Here is a 23711-nt window from a genome sequence, read left to right as displayed (position 1 = left end):
TGTACCTGCATGCCACGCGACACTCCCGTGTGGATACTACAAACGTGATGTGACGCACGTGCCACAAGCTCATCTGCCAGCAAGCATTTGCCGTGCAGCGTCATCCTTCACTAATGGGAAGCCAGTCCTCCCACAAAGCGAAAAGTATGCAAGTGACAAGAATGTCTCATGATGGTACTTAAGATGATGAAAGTCCTCAACTCACACCGACATAGTGCGAAAGCACTACTTTTGTCTGTCTTACTGCATTTTGTACAGCGACTTTGAATGGCGCTTTAAATAAAATGTTATGCCACTAGCTCATCTGTCAGCAAGCATTTGCCGTGCAGCGTCATCCAAGCAGACCCTCCCACAAAGCGAAAAGTATGCAAGTGACAAGAATGTCTCATGATGGTGCTTAAGATGACGAAAGTCCTCAACTCACACCGACACAGTGCGAAAGCATTAGTGAAGGAATGAGGTCGAAATACAAAAAGTCCTGCCTAGCTACAAAAACAGATATGCTCAAACCTCATTGAATAAAGTACATAAGCAGACAAGTATATTCACATATTAAATAAATAAAAGAAACATTTTAAGCATATAATTATACCTACACACCAAATCAATAAAGAAGACATAACTAGACATTTTTGATAAATGGTAATGAGAAAGGTTTTTATAACTTTATGATCTGATCTATATTTCTGAGCACTTTGAAATAACAAATGACTTTTGATATATTTCCTAAATAGCTTAATGACCCTTAAAGGCCTAGAGACATACCTTTTTTTTTTTCAATTAGAACGGAATTTGATAGAATGTATAAAGAGAACACATCTGCCGCATTGGAAATTAAAAATGGACACCGATTACTAAGAATAAAGCTAAAATTAAATGCCAATTTATCGATCGGGTTCCGCACGCAGCCACACTGGTGGCGCCATTACTGTGACGTCACAAGTTGTACATCCGGATCTCAACAAACCCAAACAACATGGCAGATGATAGCGACAGCTCCGTTTCTAGCGGCAATATTAGCATCATTTTATCCGATTCAGAAACCTCTTTTGACGCAGAATATGATGAATCTAGCAGTTCACTTGGGCTGAGCTGAGCACGTTTTCTGAATTGTGCCCCTCCCATCACTCTGGTTAGGTTGGCATAGTAAAAAGTGCTCTTGGGGGCTTTAGAGTGCCGAGTTGATCTCGGCACATGAAGAAATGACCACCTGCAACGTTTGGTTTAGGTTTTAGGCGCATTTTTAATTTTATTGCCTAAATCGCATTTTCTCGACGAGCTGAGCACGTTTTCTGAATTGTGCCTCTCCCGTCACTGGGGTTAGGTTGGCATAGTAAAAAGTTCTCAGGGGGCTTTAGAGTGCCGAGTCGACCACTGCGCATGAAGAAATGAACATCTGCAGCGTTTAGTTTAGGTTTTAGGCGCATTTTTAATTTTATTGCTTAAATCGCATTTTTTCGACGAGCTGAGCACGTTTTCTGAATTGTGCCCCTCCCGTCACGCTTCGACATACTTTTCAAAGTCAAAGTCTCAAAGTCAAAGTCTCCTTTATTGTCAATTTCTCCGCATGTCAAGACACACAAAGAGATCGAAATTACGTTTCTCACTATCCCAGGGTGACAAGACAGAGTTCACAACGCACATACAAGTAAACAACACGGGAAAAATAAAACAAGAAGTCAACATCAATAAGAGTGATAGCACGCTAGCCGCTCCCGATGCACAACAGAGTCCGGAAAGATGACAGTCAACCAGGCCACTGTGAAAACGAGCACACAGCAGGCACGCACTGTCCGGTTCGTGGATCCTATCAGGCGAACGCAACCCATCTTGTCGTCCCGCGAACGAACGTACGCCAGGAGAATGGAAGGCACGGCTGGGGGAGCTGGGTTGGCCGCAAGCCTGGCCCGACGTCTCCGCGCTGGCCCCTCTTCTCTTTTTGTTTACATTCACTGAAGCTAAACGCGTACAACTTGAGACGTCATGAGACGTCACTTTCAGCTGGCGGCTCGGTGCAGTCAAACTCGTCCGCGCGGCAAATTTAAATTATATTTTTCAGAGCAACAGCTTCCTTTTCGTTGTTTCGATCGTCAATTTATATTTATAAGCCCATAAACTAACTAAAACCGATTTATACATATACCCGTGTCTCTGGGCCTTTAAGGAACTGTGTAATGCATGCCTGATGTTTTTTCTCTAAATCATGGACACGGCCAGAGTCGTCTTGACCGTTCAGTACTTGATTGTATCTTATGTTTTGACTGATGCTGGACGCCAGTTTTTGATTACTACTGAACGCTCTGCACAGAGGGAAATATTTTGGCCTAACAAAGAAAAGATACGGTTGGAAACATGATTAAACTAAGAATATAATGACGCAAGCAAAGACATGAAGTATCTAAAGCACAAACTTTACATAGTCAGGTAACAGCAATAGATTAATGATGTCACAGCCAAAAGCTAACATAATTTCGTACAAGATGACAAAATTGAAAGAATGAGGTACGATAGTGTATGTCCAAGATTGGAGAAGAATTTTCACAGGAAGGTCACGTGGAGATAAAACCAGCAGGTGCCAGAAGGAGCCACCCAAAGACTCGGCCAAAGATGATCGCCAAGGCCGAAAGACGGGAGGGAAGACAACAGCCCCCACCCGAGAACTCGGCCAAAGATGATCGCCAAGGCCGAAAGGCGGGATGGAAGACAACAGCCCCCACACACACACACCAACAGCACTCACACACACCAACAGCCCCCACCTACACACCGAATCGCCCATAACCAGCACCACTCCCATGGAAGCAGACTCTCCTTCGAACTTGCCCCACCCCGAAGACTCATCACCCATCAAACTCGGCCCACACTGGCATGTGCAGCTGATATAAGCTAACCAAAGAACCTTGAACGTTGTCTTTTCTGCATGGAGACTTTCCGCTCTTGAAGGGCCCAGCGCTGTATTGTACTTTCCTGAAAACAGAGCTGTCCGAACAAGAATTGTGATTGAACTCAACCAACCTGTGTAAGTCTAATTTGTGCTTCAGTGTCTTAGCATTTTCCTAAATCTGAAGAAATCAAACGAGCACGCAGTGAGTAAATTGGATAACAGGTGATTGGCAATGGCTTTTGCCGTGAGGCGCAGATAACGCGCTCCCTAAATTGTGGACAGAATCCAGCACTTTTGTCTGTCTTACTGCAGCGACTTTGAATGTTCTGATAGGCGCTTTAAATAAAATGTTATCAGTAATGGGGTGACATGGTGGTGCACCAGTTAGCACGTCCGCCTCATGGTTCAGAGGTGCACCGTTCGATTCCAGCTCTGGCCTTTCTGTGCGAAGTTTGTTTTTTCTCCTCATTTCTGCGTGGGTTTTCTCCACTTTCCTTCCACAGTCCCAAAAACTTGTATGGTAGGCAGATTGGCCGTAGGTGAGAGTGCCGATGGTTGCTTGTGTGTTGTGATTGGCTGGAGACCAGTTCAGGGTGCACCCCGCCTACCGCCTGATGACCACTGGGATAGGCTCTGGCACGCCCACGACCTTTATGAGAAGCTCTTCAAAAAATGGACGGATGAATGATCATTATTATGATGCATCTCCAAAACTCACTAACACATTTTCTTGGCACCAAGATTAGCTACAAGACAGTACCAAAGCACTACTTTTATTAAAACAAAATTCCTCAACCGACTTTGATAGTTCTGTGCGACAAAACAGCGACAAGGCACCACTGTTGTTCCTTGGCACAAAGATGCCACAATATGGCACCAAAGCACTAATTGTTCTCAAAATCAATGAAGTTCCCCTTTTTGTCACATTAAATGCACACGCCAAGACGCCACATTCCGCTTTCAGTTGGTCTACATTCATACGCTACGGTGGTGACTCAGTTGCTCTCGCGACCCAGATCTCACGCGCTGCTTCACGTAGCTCGTTATTCAGGGTGTCATCAGCTAAACGTTGTGTAAAAGCCAGCGTGCGGGTGTATGTGGAAATGGCGTCTGGTCCCGGTGGACGTACGAGTCCCAGCTCACTCGATCTCGGTGCCGTGGCCGCCTCACAGTGTGTGGCCGCCGCCTCGGCAGGAAATGTAGGCGCCCCTGTTGCCTCCCCGGTCAATTATTGAGCGCGCTGACGTCACGTGTAATTCATTATTCAAACTCACACACATCATAATCAAGTTTCTAGTACAGTGAAGACATGAAGGTGTCAAACGATGGATGCATGGACTTGAATGTTCTGTGTGCTTCTTTGCTACACTGGTTTCCTCGCCTCAAAGATTGCTTCCTACCTATGCTCTTTCCCACCACAGCACTTACCTATCTTTCTCCTCCACCTTTAGCCTTTCCTCTCTGCCTTATTACCTACCCATCTTCCCGCTCCCCACTTTCCTTCTATCCTGACAATCTTCTAACGATCAGCGAGGAAGTGGCGCTATCTGGTGGCTTGGAAACACACGGCCACACCCTTGGATTGAGTCTTTTTGCCACAGTTACAATTTGTCCATTTAATTCGCCATCAAAACATGACCGAACGATAAGCAGAAAGCGGAGGCCACCGAGCAGACTAAAGGGAAATGTGCTTTCGGGAGTTTGCAAACATATTTTTTAAGGTTGTGTTAAACTTATAATCATATTAATATCTAGTATTGGAGTGGTCGTGTGGATTGGTGGGTGGCGAAGAATGTGCAGGCAAACTGCATGAACTTGTTTTCTTCGAAGTGTTGTGGAATAGGCCCAGTACCGGACGAGAACACCTCAAGGTCGGTGAGAAACGAGAACAACAGCACGTCTATGTGGCCGGGCTTCGCGGGGAAAACCCAACCGCCTGACCTCAGCAACACCTGGACGGGGAGGAGATGGCCATCGACCAATCATCTCACAATGTTTTGCGTGCTTTAATATTCATATTGTGTTTCTTCAAAACTGGGCAACCCGGAAGAATGTGTCGTCTTTTGGTGGTCACAAAAACGCACGAGTTTTAGTGTGAGGGACCCACGACCCAGGCCTGTATTAGTGCGCTTTGTCAGGAATAAACAATTGGTAAATTTGGTCTGATTGATCTACTGGTCTTTTCTTTGACAGAACGAACTCGCAAAATTGTTAGGTGCGCCAGTGTGTGGATTAGGACATAGCAATTTATGTGTTAAGTGTTGATCGCAATTTGGAGTCAGATCAATAACTAAAATCCGTAACCTAACAAGACCAACACCGTACTCGAGCCTCTAGGGCAGACGTGGGCAAACTACGGCCCGCGGGCCACATCCGGCCCACGGGGCCGTTTAATCCGGCTCGCCAAACCTGAATAAATTGTATTATTAATTTTCTGGGGGGTCATTTTCCCTGCAATTACTGTTTCCCCAGTAGATGGGGAAGCGCCCGCCCGCGCATTTACTCCCGGGAGCCGTGTCAGAAAGCTCGGTGCACACTCACAAGTGCGTGTGCATACTCAGTAGTACGGACGCCGCGCACTCCGCGCTCTATTTCATCTATCGGTGCCGAATTTCGAGCGTCGGCTGTGACGTCAGTAATCTCGTAATTCGCGCACTGAGTTTTCAGATACAGTTTTACGCTAATGCCACCCACAAACCTTCCCCTGGAATCCTTCCATTAAAATGAGTGGCTCGAAGAAAAGAAAGGTGGACACTGAGTGCCGAATGTTAAAAAAGAGTGGACAATTTGGCTCGACCTACGTGTGTGAGTAGACGTTCAGCCACACGAACGTCATCAAAGCCTGTCACAGATCTAGGTGAACGGACCTCGACTCTATCCTAAGAATTACCGCAACAAATTTTACTCCAGACTATGATGCATTAGCAAAAAAGCGAAACCAACAATACTATTGATTTCTTTATTACTTTATTTAGATGTAATCTTTCACTGATTGTTCAAGATGATGTATTTGGTCAGAATGTTTGCCGTTGGATGTGATTTCGCCTCATTAGATAAACATATTTCATAAATCTGACCTGCAGGCGCTGAAGTGATGGAAAATGTTATTCATCATAACTGTCGTATTTCATAAGAATCACTGATAGTAGTTTTTTGGTGAAATATTTTTTTAATGCTGTTATAAATGCATTTGTTTTCAAAAAGTTTTTTAATATCCATGCTTTAGTATCTACTAAAAGTAAAAACGTTTCATGCAATGACCTTTACATGTCATTTATATTACTTCACACAAACACTAAATCCATCTGCTCCTGGTTCGGCCCCCTGGTCAAAATTTAGAACCCAATTCGGCCCGCAAGTCAGAAAGTTTGCCCACCCCTGCTCTAGGCCCTAGAGCTGGGCAATTATTTTTACAAGGGGCCACACGAAAAACCTCAGTTGTGTCAGAGGGCCACACCTACGATAACTTAAACCTGCTCAATTTTCTTCCGTTGTAAAATGCACTAAATTATTTATTTTAAATAGATGGTACTGGTAATTAGAAGAATTCAATTATTCTGTTTATATTTATATTAAGCTATGTGAAATTGTGGTGTAAAGGTGAAATAAAAAAACAATTATTAATCAGTACAATTTATTCTTAACTTCTTTAACTTTTCCTCAAATGACAAAGCCGCTCCATCTCTGGGTGTGAAGTTTGATAAAAAAGTCCTTGTTGGGCTTGCAGTTTTGCTAGCAATGCATCAGCCTCTGATGCGCCCTGTTTATCAGACATTTATTTTTTCTCATGCTTGGTCGTGTGGTGGCGACTCAAATTATATTCTTTAAACACAGCGATCTGTGTACCACAAATCAGGCACATGGCTTTACCTTTCATTTCTGTAAAGAAATACTTGGAAATGAAGGTCTTGTTGAAAACACGGCGCTCCTTGTCAACTTTTCTTCGCGTTAGCACACATTTTGAGGGCAGCATTACTTCGCGCTGTTCACCTACACGCACGGCTCACATGCACGCACTCTACACGGAAGTGCGACACCTTTCAAAATAAAACCATAACAGTTGTATTGTACGCACGACACAATTTTTATTTTATTTTATTTAAATTATGATTGGCCTCATGCAGGCTGGACAGGGACGCACAAAGGGCCGGATGTGGCCCGCGGGCCGTAATTTGCCCAGGTTTGGCCTAGAGTCTAGGCTGACGCAGGGTGCCGTGGCCAAACGAGGTCAGGGGCGGGATCTCCTTAGCGGTGCATCTACATCTCATCGGCACGTGGTGGCTTGCAGTTTCGAGCGGATGCCTCCGCCGAACTATTTCCAGAAGGGGTGTCATTAGATGGGATGCCTACGAGGTTCTGCTTGGCTTCATCTACGTCCACCCCCGATTGGCTGCCACCCGGCGCGGCCGCCTGGAGCGTCTCGTCGGACAGCGAGGAGGTAAAATCAGTCAAGATGCTTCTGGAAAGGACTGAAAGATCACAGAAAGAGACGTGAGCACAAAGAGGAAGAGGAAAACATCACGGGGAGCGTTGCCTACCCACCTCCGGTGGGCTGGGAGTCGTCTGCAGACGGGCGGCGGCTGAACGGGCTCAAATTGGGCAGCATGATCAAAGTCAGCGAGATGAAGATGATCTGAGTGCACACATGCACACATGAGTGGGCATACGCGCACACATAGGCACACGCGTGAAAATGCGTACCAGTAGGCAGGTGCTGGTCTGAACTCCTTTGCTCACTGAGTGTATGACCAGTGACTGAAGGTGGCGCAGCTGAGTCAACAGAGACCTCAAAAAACAAAAACGCACACACGTGTACCACATGCATGCCATTGTGTGCGAGTATGCAAGTGTGCGCTGCTTACATGTTGTGTTTCTCCAATTGCTCCACTTTCTTATGCAGATCTTTGTTCTGAGATGAGCACAGGGCCGCCCTGCCAGCAAGTGCACACGCACCCAAAATTAGAGCCACTCACACACAAACAAGGCACACGAGCACAGCTGAGTTGGCCTTTTTTTCTCGTTTCAATGATGTTGTCACCACCGTTAGAGCCCCCGACAGCAACCCTACGTAGGCGTATGGGGCCACGGTGCACGCTTCATCTGCTGAGGAGCTACGGCAGCTTCTCTCCCAGGAAATGGATGGAGCTGCGTACGTACGCGAGCTCTTTGCAGCTTAAGCAGGCCGCTGAGGAGGAAGCTGAGTCACCTGTCCTCGAGGCCGTCCATGTACTCCTTTCTGCGTCGCCGACTGTCCTGCGCCGACCGCTTGTTGCGGATTTTCCTCCGGACTTTTTTTAGGACGCGTTCCTCCGCCTGCCGAGCCAGGCCAGTTCAAAGGTCACCTGGGGAAGGGCCACCGCCATGCGTGACGTCACGATGACTCGTATCAAACCTTGGTGAGAGGAAGCTTGTCCGGCAACGACATGCCTTCCTGACTCAGCAGTTTCTGTTCTTCGGCCGTCAGATGCAGAGTGCCGCTCGCCTGACGCGCACACACAAATGAGTTAAGAGAAACACACACACGTACACACACGCACTCCCATACCCCGTGGTCAGCGGCCGTGTCCGTACGCTCCAGTCCAAGCGGCAGCTGGCCGACGATGCAGTGATGCGGGCTCCACGGCTCTGCAGAGGAACACATTTAGCCTCGTCCGCCAGTTGGGTGGCACAAGCGGACCGAGACAGTTCCTTCGATCAAAACGCAATGCCATTGGCGAGTCGGCAATGAGCAAACGATTCCCAAGGCAGAAGCGCTCACCTGCTGATGATGGCGAATCCCAGCTCGATAGATTGCCATTGTTGGCGCTATGCTGGGTGCCAACGACGTTGGCGAGGAGAGAGACTGATAAAACCAATCAAGGCTCCCGCACAAGTCAGTCAAACCGAATAATCGGCATTTAACTCATTTCCGACTGCCCGATGCTAGCCGGCGATTTTAACCAAGCCATCAACAAATGAACGTATGTTGTGTGTCCTCACCCAGTTGGATGGCGATGACGTCTGGGGCCGCTGGCTCCGCCTCCTCGGCGCTGAGGGCGTACACCAGCCGGTACACGATGGGTGGGGCGACGGGGCCCTTGCTTCCCAACGGTGGCCCGGCACCGCCAAACACCTCGTTGGGGTTCACGGCGCGGAGGATATCTTCTGGTTCATCGCGGCTCGGGGTCTGGACCAGAGGGGGGCGGAGAGTGAGCCAAAGTATGAAGCCCAAGCGGTACAGCTCGATGAAGGCGACACTCACGCTGTACGGCGGGCGGCCGTCGGGGAGGCCCGCAGTTGCCACTTCCCGTTGCCAACAGAGGGACGCTATGTCGACGTGGTTACAAGCGTTTTCCACGTCCATGGCCTGCCTGGAAGAGGTGTTAAAGGAAACATGACAGATGGCAAAGCCTTCGGCTCATGACGGCTGCCGAGATTCCCCCGTCATGTTACTTGTGCTTCTATTTTTTCTCGAGTCCTTCTGAACTGTACAAGCAGTACTCTGTATTTTCCATTGGAAAAACGAATGTCTAACATTTTCTGTCCTTTAGTGGCACCAAAGGCACCTCTTTCTGACCCAAAAGTGGGAAAAACGAAACATGTAAAGCAGGGCAGTAACTTTGAGGCCAATAGTTTACTTCTGCGACAGCTCACGACGTAAAGCAATACGAGGTGGAAACGGGCTTTCGTTATAAACAAAGCAGAAAACAGCCCCCAGCAATCTTCATCTTCGCCGATCCACGCTCCAAAGCGAGGCAGCGCTGCCATCTACTGGCATCAAATTGTTACCGCAGTGACGTCAAAGGTCGAATTTTGTCGGAAAGCGGTCCAAGAACGTACAGGACGAATAAGAGTCAACGCTTGGATTCCAACTGGTGTCAATTGGAAACGTTCACCGAACCGAATATGACACATTGCACCATTTCAAGCACATTTGATATCTCCATCCAATCAATGTAAAGAAAACTTGCTTTGAATAAAGCACGGGGGTGTAGTGGGTAAGGGTAGTGAAAGGAAAAAACGAAAAGTGATTTAAAAAAGGAGAAATAAAAACGAAGAGCCGAAGGCGAGGTAGGTGAGAGCACAGTGTCAAGGATATCCTGTTTCACGCGAGATAAGCAAACACTGCAGTACAGGTGGCAAACCTTTGAACTTTGTCGTTGTAGCTCTTCAAACTTGTCCGTGACTGGACATGATCAGTTTTCTGCTCGTGCATACACTTGAATGCAGGCCGGTGCAACAATTCACAAGTACTACAATGATGAATTCAAGACCAGCGATGCTACGCACTCACCGTGGTGACGTCAGACGAGGTGGAAGAACATCAAAGCTTTCCAAAGTGGTCAGTGGTGTAGCAAGACCGCTGACAAAACAGAATAGAACTTAGAGCAAGGCGAAACAACGTCAAAAGCAGCTTTTGAGGTCGACCTGAAATTGTCCCACTTTACTTTGGCCCTTGTCTTCTTCGTCTCCTCCTGCCTCTTGACTGCTGCTCATCGGCACCAAGCACATATTGTCGTCCTCTGCGGCCGTTTAAAGAACTACAACTGAACACCACAGCCCCACGCTTTGCGAAAACATGTACCGACTGAACATTTTTTAACAAGGTCACATGTTGCAAACTTGAGAAACATCCACTTCACAAATCTACAAAAACGGTATGAAATTATTATGTTACCTATTGTTATTTTGTGGGAAAAGGTTCATCTCCATAAACCAATCAGAATTCATTGTTTAAAAATTTTTCAATTTAAGTAGATTCTAGGCCTCAATAAAATCAATAAAAAAATCTCGGTCGATATTCAGTGTCCATCGGTTTTCTTATCATGGAAAATCCACTTTTTTGCTTTTATATTCATTTTATTATGTACTCAGAGTCTCAAAGATTGTAGAGAAATGTCAGGTGCTGGATTATTCTTGGGGAACACAATAATGTGTTAAATGCATTCGTTAGGTTCTCGCTAACGCTAGCATTAGCTTACTTGGTTAACTTGTCTGCAGTGCTTGTTTACAAGACGTGTTCATAAATATTGTTTTGTTACGCGTTATTCATGTATGGGCAAGTCTTCTGCCATTAACATGTCAACCGGAAAGGGAGGCGTATCTCATTTGCATTTAAAGAGCGAACCAAAACGCCCTGCTCTGAGCCGAACAAGTACAAAAGAGGGACCTGTGATGCTATCAAAACGAGGAATTCAGACAAAGGTATTGCTGTTCCACTTTATAGAGACCATAACTGAATGAGTAAAACATAAGAATTTATTGACGTGATACGTAAGCTTTATAATAAAATCAATGAACTTAAATCGTTGTATTCTCCTAGATCACCACTATATGACACTAAAAGCTACACACACTGTCCCCATAAGAGACAGGTTCCACATTAAAAAATTATTTTTATCATTCTAATTCTGTAATGTCTCATCCCGCTGGTGAGTTTGTCCCAACATTGAAAGTGGAACTTTTTCAAAAGCGGACTTTTGAAAAAGCATCCTTCAACCATATCCAAAGTGGGCGCTTTGTTGAAAATGTTTATTGAAGACATAAAAAAAGAAAAAAAGGGTAAAAAAAAAATGAAAGACCCGTCCGGTTGACGGCGCGTGGACAACGACTCTTGTTCTTCACGTGATGAACTGCGCACGCAAAGGCGCGAGTGAGTTAACGGCCAAGTCTCTAGTGGCAGACAGGCTCGCGCGACGCACGCGGCACTCACCGACTTGACCGACTGTTTGATGAAGTCCTTCCTGCCACTCAGATCGTGATCAGGATAGGTGTCGAACACCTGAAAGAGAGCAAGCAATGCGAGCGGGGTGGGTGGGAATGGGTGGGTGTGTGTGTGTGTGGGAGGGGGGGGGGGGTACGACGCACCCTCTGGCAAATTTGCTTCATGGTAATCTGGGCCAGGTCGGCTTTCTTGAGGAGCGCGCGCACCGTCTCCTTCAGCTCGTCGTTGCTCGGCGCTCGCTTGATCATCCGGACGAGCGGCTCGTCCTCGTCTGACGTGTCGTCTGCTGACGTGGAGGCGACCGTGAGCCGGGTCAACCGGCAGACGTCACTGTCTCTCACCTGCGTTGGTGTTCTTGCTACTGCTGTCTGCCTTCTTGGTCTTGGCGGCGGGCCTATTCTTCTTGGCCTGACAAGCAGGAAGTGAAGTCATACGGGCAAAGGGATAAAAGCTGGTAGCCTTTTTCTCTTTTTAAAAACCTCGGCGATGTCCGAGTCAGCGTCGGAGAGGTCCCTCTTGACCCGCTTCCTCTGAGGGAGCGTCTTCTTGGCGGGGGTCCTGGAGCGCTTCTTCAGTGCCAGCTCGGTCACCTGACGGGGCATCGTCTGATGAAAAGAAGTGCATGCAAACACTTTAAAAAAAAAAAAAAGTGCATCCAAACAGTTTTGGAGTGGTCAAGGAGCAAAAGATGCTCCTGAAACGTAGGACGTGGATGCAGCGGCCACTACGCTTGAGTGTGGGGCTTCAACCAACCAGAAGAAGAACACCAAGGACCCGAAAAGTGAGTCCATGTGTGTGTGTGTGTGTGTGTGTGTGTGTGTGTGTGTGTGTGTGTGTCTGTATTGGGAATCAGTCATCAGTCACTCATCACTCACCTCATCCTCCTCCTCACAGGCCAACTTGTCTCCAGTGTCGGAAGCTTCAGCGTCCGGCGCCTGGTCGTCGTCCTCGCTGCTGGAGTCCATGACAATGGCTTTGGACTTGCTCAACCCTTTGGACTTTTTGGGGCTGGACGAGGAGGACGATACGCGCCTGGTATTGTGGTCGCCTGCAACCTTTTTGCTCTTGGCAGCCGCGTCGGTGGCCACTTTCTTCTTGGAGCGCTTCTTCTTCTTCACGGGAAGCTGCAACAAAGGTCGGAGGAGGGAATGAGTGCCGACAAGCGGCGACAAGCACAGCTCACATGACACGGCGGACTAAAGGTGGCTGAGGACACGAGCGGGCAAATGGCGAGTGGCTCTCTTGTCTGAGGAGTTCTCCTGCCAGCTCAAACGTCTGACTAATTCCGGACAAGCTTCTTGGTGGGAGTTCCAAACCGCGACTTGGACAAGTCCAACCGATATGCTGCCAATTTTCGGAGCGCGTTAGATTCACCCATGGACGACGGTCCGAGCCCCACTACCGCCCACTCGGCGGCTGACCTTTCCGCTGCTCTTGGGCTCCACCAGGAAGGTCAGGATCCTGTCCACCAGTTCCACCTGCGTGCCTTTCTTCTCCAGGTCCAGAATACCACAAACCAGCTTGAGCTTGGCCTTGGTGAAGTTTGCGTTCCTGCGGCGAGGCATCGCATTGCGGCGCGGTTAGAGCCGACCGGGAGGATGCGCCTGCTCCGTACTTACTTGACCAGTTTGTCTCGCTTCTTGAGGTATTGGTCGCTGCCGGCGGGGAAAGGGAACCCGCTGAAGAGGCGCAGGTTCTTCTTAATGCTAGCCATCTGTCAAAGCATCACAGTCTTTAAGGAGGTGTGCTTGGATGTCATTCACTTTGCCTTACATTGTGACGTGTTGATGACAAAAAAAAAAAGAAAAGAAAAGAAACCCGCCAATCTGAAAAGGCGGCCGTCTTCTTACCTTTCCTGGCCGCTCAAATAAAATGGTATGCAGCGGCTTGAGGTCTTCGGACTTGAGTTTGCCAATCTGGAAATTGGTGCGCGGGATGTTTCCCAGCTTGTCGCCGCTTCCTGCACACACGGGAGGTGGCGGATCTACGTGGGGCGGTGGAATAAACAAATCACCGACTTACAAAAAAAACCGCGTTGAGGTCTCGGAAATCTCTAGTAATGATCCTATTCTTCGTCCGTGTTTAAACTCCAATCCCATTTGCGCAAAACAGACCAATCTTGGTCTCCGTGAGTCGTCACCTTATCGTGGTAGATGGGTTTGCGTGCCCCTATGATCCTAGGAGCCATGTTGTCTGGGGCTTCATGCCCCTGGTAGGGTCACCCATGGCAAACGGGTCCTAGGTGAGGGGCCAGACAAAGCATGGCTCACACAAGCCACTTATGAAGAAAAACATAAATGGATTTCGTTTTCCCTCGCCTGGACGCGGGTCACCGGGGCCCCCCTCTGGAACCAGGCCTGGAGGCGGGGATCGAAGGCGAGCGTCTGGTGGCCGGGCCTTCTCCCATGGGGCCCGGCCGGGCACAGCCCGAAAAGGAAACGTGGGTCCCCCTTCCCATGGGCTCACCACCTGTGGGAGGGGCCAAAGGGGTCGGGTGCAGTGTAAGCTGGGCGGCGGCCAAAGGCCTTGGCGGTCCGATCCCTGGCTGCAGAAGCTGGCTCTTGGGACATGGAATGTCACCTCTCTGGCTGGAAAGGAGCCCGAGCTGGTGTGCGAGGCAGAAAAGTTCCGACTAGACATAGTTGGATTTGCCTCCACACACGGTTTGGGTTCCGGTACAAGCCCTCTCGAGAGAGGCTGGACTCTCTTCCACTCTGGAGTTGCCCACGGTGAGAGGCGTCGAGCAGGTGTGGGTATACTTATTGCCCCCCTGGCTGGGCGCCTGCACATTGGGGTTCACCCTGGGCTCTCCCTTAGAGATAGGGTGAGAAGCTCGGTCATCTGGGAGAGACTCGGAGTAGAGTCGCTACTCCTCCACGTTGAGAGGAGCCAGATGAGGTGGCTCAGGCATGTCAGGATGCCTTCTGGACGCCTCCCTGGGGAGGTGTTCCGGGTATGTCCCACCGGTAGGAGACCCCGGGGACAACCCAGGACGCGCTGGAGAGACTATGTCTCTCAGCTGGCCTGGGAACGCCTTGGGATCCCCCGGGATGAGCTTGATGAAGTGGCTGGGGAGAGGGACGTCTGGGAGTCCCTCCTAACCAGCTCAGTGGCCTCGTAGTAGAGTGTCCGACCTGAGACTGGACGGTTGTGGGTTCAAACCCCAGCCGGGGTCATACCAAAGACTATAAAAATGGGACCCATTGCCTCCCTGCTTGGCACTCAGCATTAAGGGTTGGAATTGGGGGGTTAGATCACCAAATGATTCCCAAGCGCGGCACTGCTGCTCACTGCTCCCCTCCCCCAGGGGATGGATCAAAATCACATGGGGATGGGTTAAATGCAGTGGACAAATTTCACCACACCCAGATGTGTGTGTGACGATGATCATTGGGACTTGAACTTTAAAGCTGCTGCCCCCGCGATCCAGCCACGGATAAGCGAAAGAAGATAGATGGATTACTGGACACCAATCTTGGTTCCGTCTTCCGGCCAAGCGCACAGCATGTCGGCCTCTGGGTCGATGGCATACCCAAGTGGCTCGGGTACCCGACTAACTCACGTAACGTACCTTGCGCGATCTTCAGCTCTTTGTGTTTGGGCGGCTGTAAGTCCAGCCGCGCCACACTCTTCTTGGCGCGTTTTCCCGCCACGGCAACCTCAGCGGCGGGTGGCCAAGGCGGCTCACATTGCCCTGCCCACATGGGAGGCCCGTCTTCTCCAGCCTCTGATTTTTCCGCGACTGTCGACGTCTTGTCTTCCTGCGGCGACTCTGGGCACTCGCCCACTGCTCCCAGCGACACTTCCTCCGCCACGTTACTCATACCTGTGGGCGGGCGCACGCACACACGGGTCAACTTTTAGGTTAAAGCTAAATGACATTTGACAGGCCAACTTTATTTGCCCGTCTGAAAACGTTTGAATTTACATGTCCATTTGTTGACTTTTAAACTTGCTATCCTTTCCAGTGTCTCTGTTGCCACCTGTCAAGTGGCAGGTGCAACAATCAGAACAGCGTTTCGACACCTTGAGGTTCAAACTGTCTGAATCCTCCGATTTCAGTCACAACAGTTAATAGCGGCGTGATCCAAATAACGTCTGGTTACACCCTGAGCCGAAGCTCCATGGCCACTTCCTTCCTATTGGCAGGCCATTCGAGTAGTGCTCATCAATTGTTGCATTCGTGATATGAAAATGTGACTTTTTCCACCAAGCTGCTTGTTTCCGAACAGCAAGTTGTGCAAAAACATTCAGCATTCCGAAGCTGCAAAGCTGAGTTAAGTTTAGGCTCCCCCTGAAATTTCAATTTAACTCCAGCTTGAAGTTTGCCAACTTTTGCTGAGTCCTGCATGCACGTTATCACACGTGACGACATGTTCAACCTGTGACTCCTTGCCCCCTGCGAAATGATAGGACGGCTATGATGGCAATGTCACGTGACGGCAGATGGCGCCAACATCCAAAACGGCAGCGGAAGGAAGAGGAATTTGGGGTTTCCTCACGCACGCGGCGTCAAAAAGTCTTTGCTCAGCACTGTCAAACAAAATCGCTTATTTGATCTCATTTGATGTTAGGCGGACAGTCAAACAAACAAAGGTTTCTGATCTGACACTTGTTTTGACACCGGCCCTTGTCGCCGCTGACGTCATTAATGTGTCTTTTCATTTACCATTGGACTGAAGTGTTGTGACGTTGACTTGTCCGGCCGTCGTGTGCTGTTTGGTGTCGTTAGGCTGGCTGCTAACAGGTTAGCTTCGCTCGCCGGCCACAATTCAACAAAGTTCCGAGTTGGCACGCCGTTCAACGTGACACTTGGGAGCCTTCGAGGGACGTTGTGACGTCTATGAATGACGTCTGCGACCAAGAGGTCGAAGCAAAGTTTGCTTACCTGACCGAGATTCCGTGTCGCGTCTCACAACTCCTGTAGTCACTTTCCGCCTTTTCTCCTCCGTTTCTTTTCCGATGGCGGTTTCTCTGGAGGGCGGTGCTCCGTCCGCGTACTCACCCCCGATTGGGCACGAGATGGATGACGTATGCGTTGGTCTTCTTCGTCAAAGCTAGGGTGGCCGGACGTCGGATTTCTGATAGGCTTATGCCCTCAAGAGGACATAACAGTATTGCATCAATAACGCCACGCCTCGCGTCTCTTGACAGCGAGTCCAACATGTTCTAAGTTAAATATTTAGTTGCCTTTCCTTTGAACGCGTAACAAGCCGCTCTCGAGTGCCGCTCAGTCAAACCTTTCAGCGAAGAAAAAAAAACCGTTATTGTTGAATCACAAGGAATAAGCAGGCCAGCTGATCTTTTTTGACGTCCTCTCCTCACACTTATTTTCATTTTATTTTCCAAAAAGTCGTGGTTTTTCCCCCAAAAGCAATGATTTCTTTTGATTTTTTTCAATCGATTTTTAATTTTTAGAGACAAATCGTCTTTTTATTTTTGAAGGACAAATGCCTTTTGGTGGCTCGGTGGCGCACTGGGTAGCACGTCCGCCTCACAGTTAGGAGGGTGCGGGTCCGCCCCTCCCTGTGTGGAGCTTGCATGTTCTCCCCGGGCCCGCGTGGGTTTTCTCCGGGCACTCCGGTTTCCTCCCACATCCCCAAAACATGCTTGATAGGCCGATTGAGCACTCCTAATTGTCCCTAGATGCGAGTGTGGATGGTTGTATGTTTCTGTGTGCCCTGCGATTGGCTGGCAACCGGTTCAGGGTATCCACAGCCTACTGCCTGTTGACGGCAGGGATAGGCTCCAGCGCGCCCACGACCCCCGTGGGGACTAAGCGGTTCAGAAAATGGATGGATGGAAATGCTTTTTCACTTATTTTCTTAACCCAATTTAATTAATCTGATTTATTTTTTGGTAAACAGATGACCTCTTTTCTAATCAACTGTTCGACCTTTTTTACGTGCGTGGCCACAGTTTGCTGTGTGTGATAGAGAGTGTGAGAGAGTGCGAGTGGGAGAGAGAGTGTGCGTGAGTGTGAGAGACTGTGAGTGAGTGTAAGAGTGAGAGAGTGTGAGTGAATGAGTGAGTGTGGGAGTGAGAGAGTGTGCGAGAGCGAGAGAAAGAGAGAGAGAGAATGAATTCGGCTTCCCTGACATTGAGACGGCCAACCAATTCCTTATTTGTCTCTATGTGAGCCAGCCAGGCGTTTTTCTCGCGCGATTGTCGTGTTCCACATTTGCGGGCGCGGGAAGGTTCACGTGGCAGTTGCCAAATGGGAATGTCCTCGTCATGAAAAGGAATGGCAAAAGAGTTGACGGCAAAGAGGCCGGCTGCGATTTATTTACGATTGATGGATTGACACACTTGTCTTGAGACAAAGAAGCAAGTCATCGCCTGCACTCAGTGCACATTTGGACTTTGAACATACAGAAGAACTCAAGAGGCGTTCCTTGGCCACATCCAACCTTCTTTGGCTTCTCCTCAAAACTGTCTTTGATCTTGATTTAATCATCTTCAAGAATCATTAGAATCATCTGGTCATGTGACACCACCTCACTTGGTCCCCTTGACTTCTTTGTTCACATCCTCCTGAAAGAACAATAAGATGGTTTACTTCGCTCTGCAGCTCGCACCTTACACAAGACCTGTCCAACTTACACGTTTTGTCATGCATGATGTGTCCTGATAACAGGTATGACTTGACGCCTAAGACATGCTACTGACATGTTGTCAAATGTGAACCCACAAAGCAACTTAGTCTGATACAGTTCTTCCCCCCCCCCCCCCCCTCTAAACACGGGCAACCTGGCAGTACAGAGGCGGTTTCGCCTTCCCCCGCTGGTCATTGTTTTTTTCCATTTGCTTCTTCGACAATGTTAAAAATGCCGTTCTGATCCTGTCCAACACGGATTTGCGGCATGGCCAAGGATTATGTGACCTGTTGCCGTGACGTGATGACATACAAGCAGTCCTTGCGTGTAACCATGACCTGTCCCGGTGCCACATCCTCGTGACACGTGTGACCTGGTGGAGGGCCTTGTGAGAAGTCATTTGAACAGGCGCCATTTGACACAAGTGACACACGAGAGCTCTGTCGATGTGCGGCACGTGCGGTGACTCACGTAAGCGGGGCAGAATTGCCGTTCCAGAATCGAGCGTGCGTGGTGTAGAGCGGGATGTCGTCGGGGTGGTTGTAGCGCCCCCTGTTGCAGCAACACCAAAACATCTGACGGCAAAAAGAAGACAGCATCGACGCAAGGGTCCTCGCTGTCTTCAGGTTTAGTCCAATCCTGACCCATAAAAGCTGCGAGGCTGACAGACAAAGCACTAGGTCATCGTAATAAAATCAAAGACAGAATGGCGAAATCCACAGAATAGAACGATCTTTGTTGACTCCCCGGCATTGAAGACCTCCAACTTTTGTTTGAAGGTCGTCATCCATCCATCCACCCATCTTCTTCCGCTTATCCAGGGTCGGGTCACGGGGGCAGCAGCTTTAGGAGGGACTCCCAGACTTCCCTCTCCCCAGCCACTTCATCCAGCTCATCCCGGGGATCCCAAGGCGTTCCCAGGCCAGCTGAGAGACATAGTCTCTCCAGCGCGTGCTGGGTCGTCCCCGGGGTCTCCTACCGGTGGGACATGCCCGGAACACCTCCCCAGGGAGGCGTCCAGGAGGCATCCCGACAAGATGCCCGAGCCACCTCATCTGGGTCCTCTCAACGTGGAGGAGTAGCGACTCTACTCCGAGTCTCTCCCGGATGACCGAGCTTCTCACCCTATCTCTAAGGGAGAGCCCGGACATCCTGCGGAGAAAACTCATTTCGGCCGCTTGTATCCAGGATCTCGTTCTTTCTGTCACGACCCATAGCTCGTGACCATAGGTGAGGGTAGGAGCGTAAATCGACCGGTAAATTGAGAGCTTTGCCTTTTGGCTCAGCTCTCTCTTCACCACGACGGACCGGTACAGGGTCCGCATTACTGCCGACGCTGCACCGATCCGCCTGTCGATCTCGCGCTCCATCTTCCCCTCACTCGTGAACAAGACTCTAAGATACTTGAACTCCTCCACTTGGGGCAAGATCTCATCCCCGATCCGGAGAGGGCATTCCACCCTTTTCCGATCAAGGACCATGGACTCGGATTTGGAGGTGCTGACCCTCATCCCGACCGCCTCACACTCGGCTGCGAACCGCTGGAGATCACGGCCTGAAGAAGCCAACAGCACCACGTCATCTGCAAAAAGCAGAGACGCGATGCCGAGGTCCCCAAACCGGACCCCCTCAACGCCTCGACTGCGCCTAGAAATTCTGTCCATAAAAATTATGAACAGAATCGGTGGCAAAGGGCAGCCTTGGCGGAGTCCAACCCTCACTGGGAACGAATCCGACTTACTGCCGGAAATGTGGACCAGATTCTGGCATCGGTGATACAGGGACCGAACCGCCCTTATCAGTTGGCTCGGCACCCCGTACTCCCGAAGCACCCTCCACAGAACCTCCCGAGGGACACGGTCGAATACCTTCTCCAAGTCCACAAAACACATGTGGACCGGTTGGGCGAACTCCCATGCACCCTCGAGGATCCTGCCGAGGGTGTAGAGCTGGTCCACTGTTCCACGGCCAGGACGAAAGCCACACTGCTCCTCCTGAATCCGAGGTTCGACCTCTCGACGGACCCTCCTCTCCAGCACCCCTGAATAGACCTTACCGGGGAGGCTGAGGAGTGTGATTCCCCTCTAATTGGAACACACCCTCCGGTCCCCCTTCTTAAAGAGGGGAACCACCACCCCAGTCTGCCAATCCAGAGGCACTGTCCCCAATGTCCACGCAATGTTGTAGAGGCGTGTCAGCCATGACAGCCCCACAACATCCAGAGCCTTTAAGAACTCCGGGCGGATCTCATCCACCCCTGGGGCCCTGCCACCAAGGAGTTTTTTAACTACCTCAGTGACTTCGACCCCAGAGATTGGAGAATCCGCCTCAGAGTCTCCAGGCCCTGCTTCCTCAATGGAAGGCGTGTAGGTGGAATTGAGGAGGTCTTCGAAGTATTTTCCCCACCAACTCACGACGTCCCGAGTCGAGGTCAGCAGCACGCCATCCCCACTGTAAACAGTGTTGACGTTGCACTGCTTCCCCCTCCTGAGACGCCAGATGGTGGACCAGAATTTCCTTGAAGCCATCCGGAAGTCATTCTCCATGGCCTCACCAAACTCCTCCCACGCCCGTTCCGCTTTGCCATCCGGTACCTGTCAGCTGCCTCCGGAGTCCCGCAGACCAAAACGGCCCGATAAGACTCTTTCTTCAGCTTGACGGCATCCCTTACCGCCGGTGTCCACCAGCGGGTTCGGGGATTGCTGCCACGACAGGCACCAACGACCTTACGGCCACAGCTTCGGTCGGCCGCGTCAACAATGGAGGCGCGGAACATGATCCACTCAGACTCAATGTCCCCCGCCTCCCCCGGGACGTGGGAAAAGCTCTGCCGGAGGTGGGAGTTGAAGCTCTTCCTGACAGGAGATTCTGCCAGACGTTCCCAGCAGATCCTCACAGAGCGTTTGGGTCTGCCAGGTCGGACCGGCATCTTCCCCCTCCATCGGAGCCAACCCACCACCAGGTGGTGATCAGTTGACAGCTCCGCCCCTCTCTTCACCCGAGTGTCCAAAACAAGCGGTCGCAAATCCGATGACACGACTACAAAGTCAATCATCGAACTGCGGCCTAGGGTGTCCTGGTGCCAAGTGCACACATGGACACCCTTATGTTTGAACATGGTGTTCGTTATTGAAAATCCGTGTCGAGCACAGAAGCCCAATAATAGAACACCGCTCGGGTTCAGATCGGGGGGGCCGTTCCTCCCAATCACACCCTTCCAGGTCTCACTGTCATTGCCCACGTGAGCATTGAAGTCACCCAGTAGAACGATGGAGTCCCCAGAAGGAGCGCTCTCCAGCACTTCCTCCAGGGACTCCAAGAAGGGTGGGTACTCTGAGCTGCCGTTTGGTGCATAGACACAAACAACAGTCAGGACCCGTCCCCCCACCCGAAGGCGGAGGGAGGCTACCCTCTCGTTCACCGTGGTGAACCCCAATGTGCAGGCGCCCAGCCGGGGGGCAATAAGTATACCCACATCTGCTCGACGCCTCTCACCGTGGGCATCTCCAGAGTGGAAGAGAGTCCAGCCCCTCTCGAGAGAGCTTGTACCGGAACCCAAACTGTGCATGGAGGCTAGTCCGACTATATCTAGTCAAAATTTTTCTGCCTCGCACACCAGCTCGGGCTCCTTTCCAGCCAGAGAGGTGACATTCCATGTCCCAAGAGCCAGCTTCTGCAGCCGGGGATCAGACCGCCAAGGTCCCTGCCTTTGGCCGCCGCCCAGCTTACACTGCACCCGACCCCTTTGGCCCCTCCCACAGGTGGTGAGCCCCTGGGAAGGGGAACCCACGTTTCCTTTTCGGGCTGTGCCCGGCCGGGCCCCATGGGCGAAGGCCCGGCCCCCAGATCTTCGCCTTCGAGCCCCGCCTCCAGGCCTGGCTCCAGAAGGGGGCCCCGGTGACCCGTGTCCGGGCGAGGGAAAACAAAGTCCATTTATTTTTCTCATCATAAGGGGCTTCTGTGAGCCGTGCTTTGTCTGGCCCCTCACCTAGGACCCGTTTGCCATGGGTAACCCTACCAGGGGCATGAAGCCCCCGACAACATGGCTCCTAGGATCATAGAGGCACGCAAACCCCTCCACCACGATAAGGTGACGACTCACGGAGGGGTGAAGGTCGTCAAACCAAGTAAATGAAAATCATTGCCTACAGTGGAGCTAAGCTAACGGTGCTAGCTCTTGCGCTTACGCAGCAAACTATTTGGATTTTTTTTACCTTACCGTCTGACAGTGTACGTCAATCAAGAATCATGCCCAAAAATGTCCATGATCAAATGAGCCTGTGGCCGTCGTGTTCTGTCAGTGTAAAAAGCAGAACTGAAGAGGACTTGACATTGGTCAATTTGACAAAAACTAGACTGAGTTACTTCCTGACAATGCTGAACAAAGTAAATCGAGTGATGAAGCGGGCCACAATAGCAGACCCAGAAACCATGACATGGGGGGGTTTGACTCGATAAAGATTGGAAATGATGCGCTGACCGTGACCAGTAGCGTGAGAAGGAGGATGAGCCCAAGGAGCAGAGCGGCCACAACCAGAAGCGCGATTCCCCAACCGGGAACGCCACCACCCGCTGGAGGAGAACTTTTGCTTGTGGTTGGCCACGTGGTTTTGGCAGTCGCCAGAGAGAGTTATAATGCGGCAGGCTTTGATGTCTATTCATATGCAAATGAGTTAGGGGGTCATAAAATTTTATGATCTATTGATGTTAAGATTTATGACGTATTTTATTGGGGGTCATAAATTCTTTAGCGGGTTGGTGGCATCAAGATGGCGCCAGTCGTGACGGCGCCATCTTTGACTGTCGCCATTTTGGTTTGCTGGCGCCATTTTTAAGATGTGGATATGTATGGGCATGTATTTTTATGAATCAAGACAGGTGCAGCACCTGGGCTAGCTTTGCTCCCAGCCCTCTGAGCTACGTATGCTTACGGCCCGTACGTGTGAGATTGAAGGGGACCCTTTTTGTTGAGAAGGCGAAGAGGAGGGGGTGTTTGTGATTGGGTGGGGGTTTGTGACAGGGGGCAACATTATAGGTGTCAAAGTTGGCTGGAAGAGAATCGCATATAATTTGAGAAACAATAGCTCAGCCAAAGTTATCTGAAAGCGAGAGACGCATGTAATTTGGTATGTAATTTGGTAAACATTGGTTTAGAGGATCAAAGGGCTTTTGTTGAGAAAATCACACTGTTACAAGTCACAAGTTATCTCTAATGTAATTTGACAAACAATAGCGGAGTCGGTATTACTGGGGCCAAGGATATGCTGTAGAGACTGTTTGAACCGTTTAATTTTGGAGGGAGACAGACGAAGGCCTCTGTTTTTTATGAAGGCTGTCTAAGTTTAAAACATATCCTGATTTTTTAAAAAAAAAAACACGTGATACACAGAGGTGTGGTTTGAGAGAGGGGCTGGACCTGTTGTTCGTATATTTACGCGAGAGTATCGTGCTGATAGTTCATAGAAAAAAGAGCTAAAGCTGTGGTGTTAAACTGCAAACCTGAAGCTCGAATCATGATAGCAGAAAC

At 50.0% G+C, this 23711-nt stretch overlaps 2 protein-coding genes and 1 long non-coding RNA gene across 15 annotated transcripts; all 3 read right to left on the bottom strand.

Moving 5' to 3' along the window:
• Positions 1-6963: 6963 nt before the first annotated feature.
• On the bottom strand, positions 6964-10496 carry creb3l4 (cAMP responsive element binding protein 3-like 4). Of its 5 annotated transcripts, none has more exons than XM_088387727.1 (11): positions 10312-10496; positions 10158-10226; positions 9126-9230; positions 8864-9050; positions 8430-8509; positions 8277-8366; positions 8091-8197; positions 7747-7815; positions 7586-7670; positions 7427-7517; positions 6964-7353 (listed from the first exon to the last, which is right to left on the bottom strand). In XM_088387727.1, exons 3-11 carry the CDS (start codon positions 9225-9227, stop codon positions 7142-7144), a joined length of 1023 nt encoding a protein of 340 aa, XP_088243853.1. In that variant the 5' UTR covers positions 9228-9230; positions 10158-10226; positions 10312-10496; the 3' UTR covers positions 6964-7141. The 5 variants fall into 5 exon arrangements, with proteins under 5 accessions (XP_088243853.1, XP_088243854.1, XP_088243855.1 ...); XM_088387728.1 differs by having other exon boundaries at positions 9126-9234; positions 10312-10423; XM_088387729.1 differs by lacking the exons at positions 10158-10226; positions 10312-10496 and adding exons at positions 8643-8726; positions 10009-10130 and having other exon boundaries at positions 9126-9234.
• A 608-nt stretch (positions 10497-11104) lies between these two features.
• On the bottom strand, positions 11105-16632 carry LOC148392649 (protein DEK-like). 8 transcript variants are annotated; one of them, XM_088387722.1, is made up of 12 exons: positions 16477-16632; positions 16258-16408; positions 15160-15414; positions 13439-13572; positions 13208-13302; positions 13010-13139; positions 12621-12712; positions 12464-12539; positions 12068-12193; positions 11930-11996; positions 11732-11874; positions 11105-11645 (listed from the first exon to the last, which is right to left on the bottom strand). In XM_088387722.1, the coding sequence occupies exons 3-12, from the start codon at positions 15410-15412 to the stop codon at positions 11247-11249; spliced, it is 1515 nt and encodes a 504-aa protein (XP_088243848.1). In that variant the 5' UTR covers positions 15413-15414; positions 16258-16408; positions 16477-16632; the 3' UTR covers positions 11105-11246. The 8 variants fall into 8 exon arrangements, 7 of the variants coding, with proteins under 7 accessions (XP_088243848.1, XP_088243843.1, XP_088243845.1 ...); XM_088387723.1 differs by having other exon boundaries at positions 11382-11496; positions 11577-11645; positions 12464-12712; XM_088387717.1 differs by having other exon boundaries at positions 12464-12712.
• A 1196-nt stretch (positions 16633-17828) lies between these two features.
• Positions 17829-22510, bottom strand: LOC148392648 (uncharacterized). 2 transcript variants are annotated; one of them, XR_015860652.1, is made up of 3 exons: positions 22404-22510; positions 18656-18845; positions 17829-18122 (listed from the first exon to the last, which is right to left on the bottom strand). It is a non-coding gene; the product is annotated as an uncharacterized LOC148392648 (long non-coding RNA). The 2 variants fall into 2 exon arrangements; XR_015860653.1 differs by having other exon boundaries at positions 18656-18759; positions 22404-22475.
• Between the last annotated feature and the right edge of the window lie 1201 nt (positions 22511-23711).

Source organism: Syngnathus floridae, chromosome 10 (genome assembly GCF_059516105.1).
Source record: "Syngnathus floridae isolate MCC-2025c chromosome 10, RoL_Sflo_1.0, whole genome shotgun sequence".
NCBI lineage: Eukaryota > Metazoa > Chordata > Actinopteri > Syngnathiformes > Syngnathidae > Syngnathus > Syngnathus floridae.
This window is presented reverse-complemented; position numbering and strand designations above follow the sequence as displayed.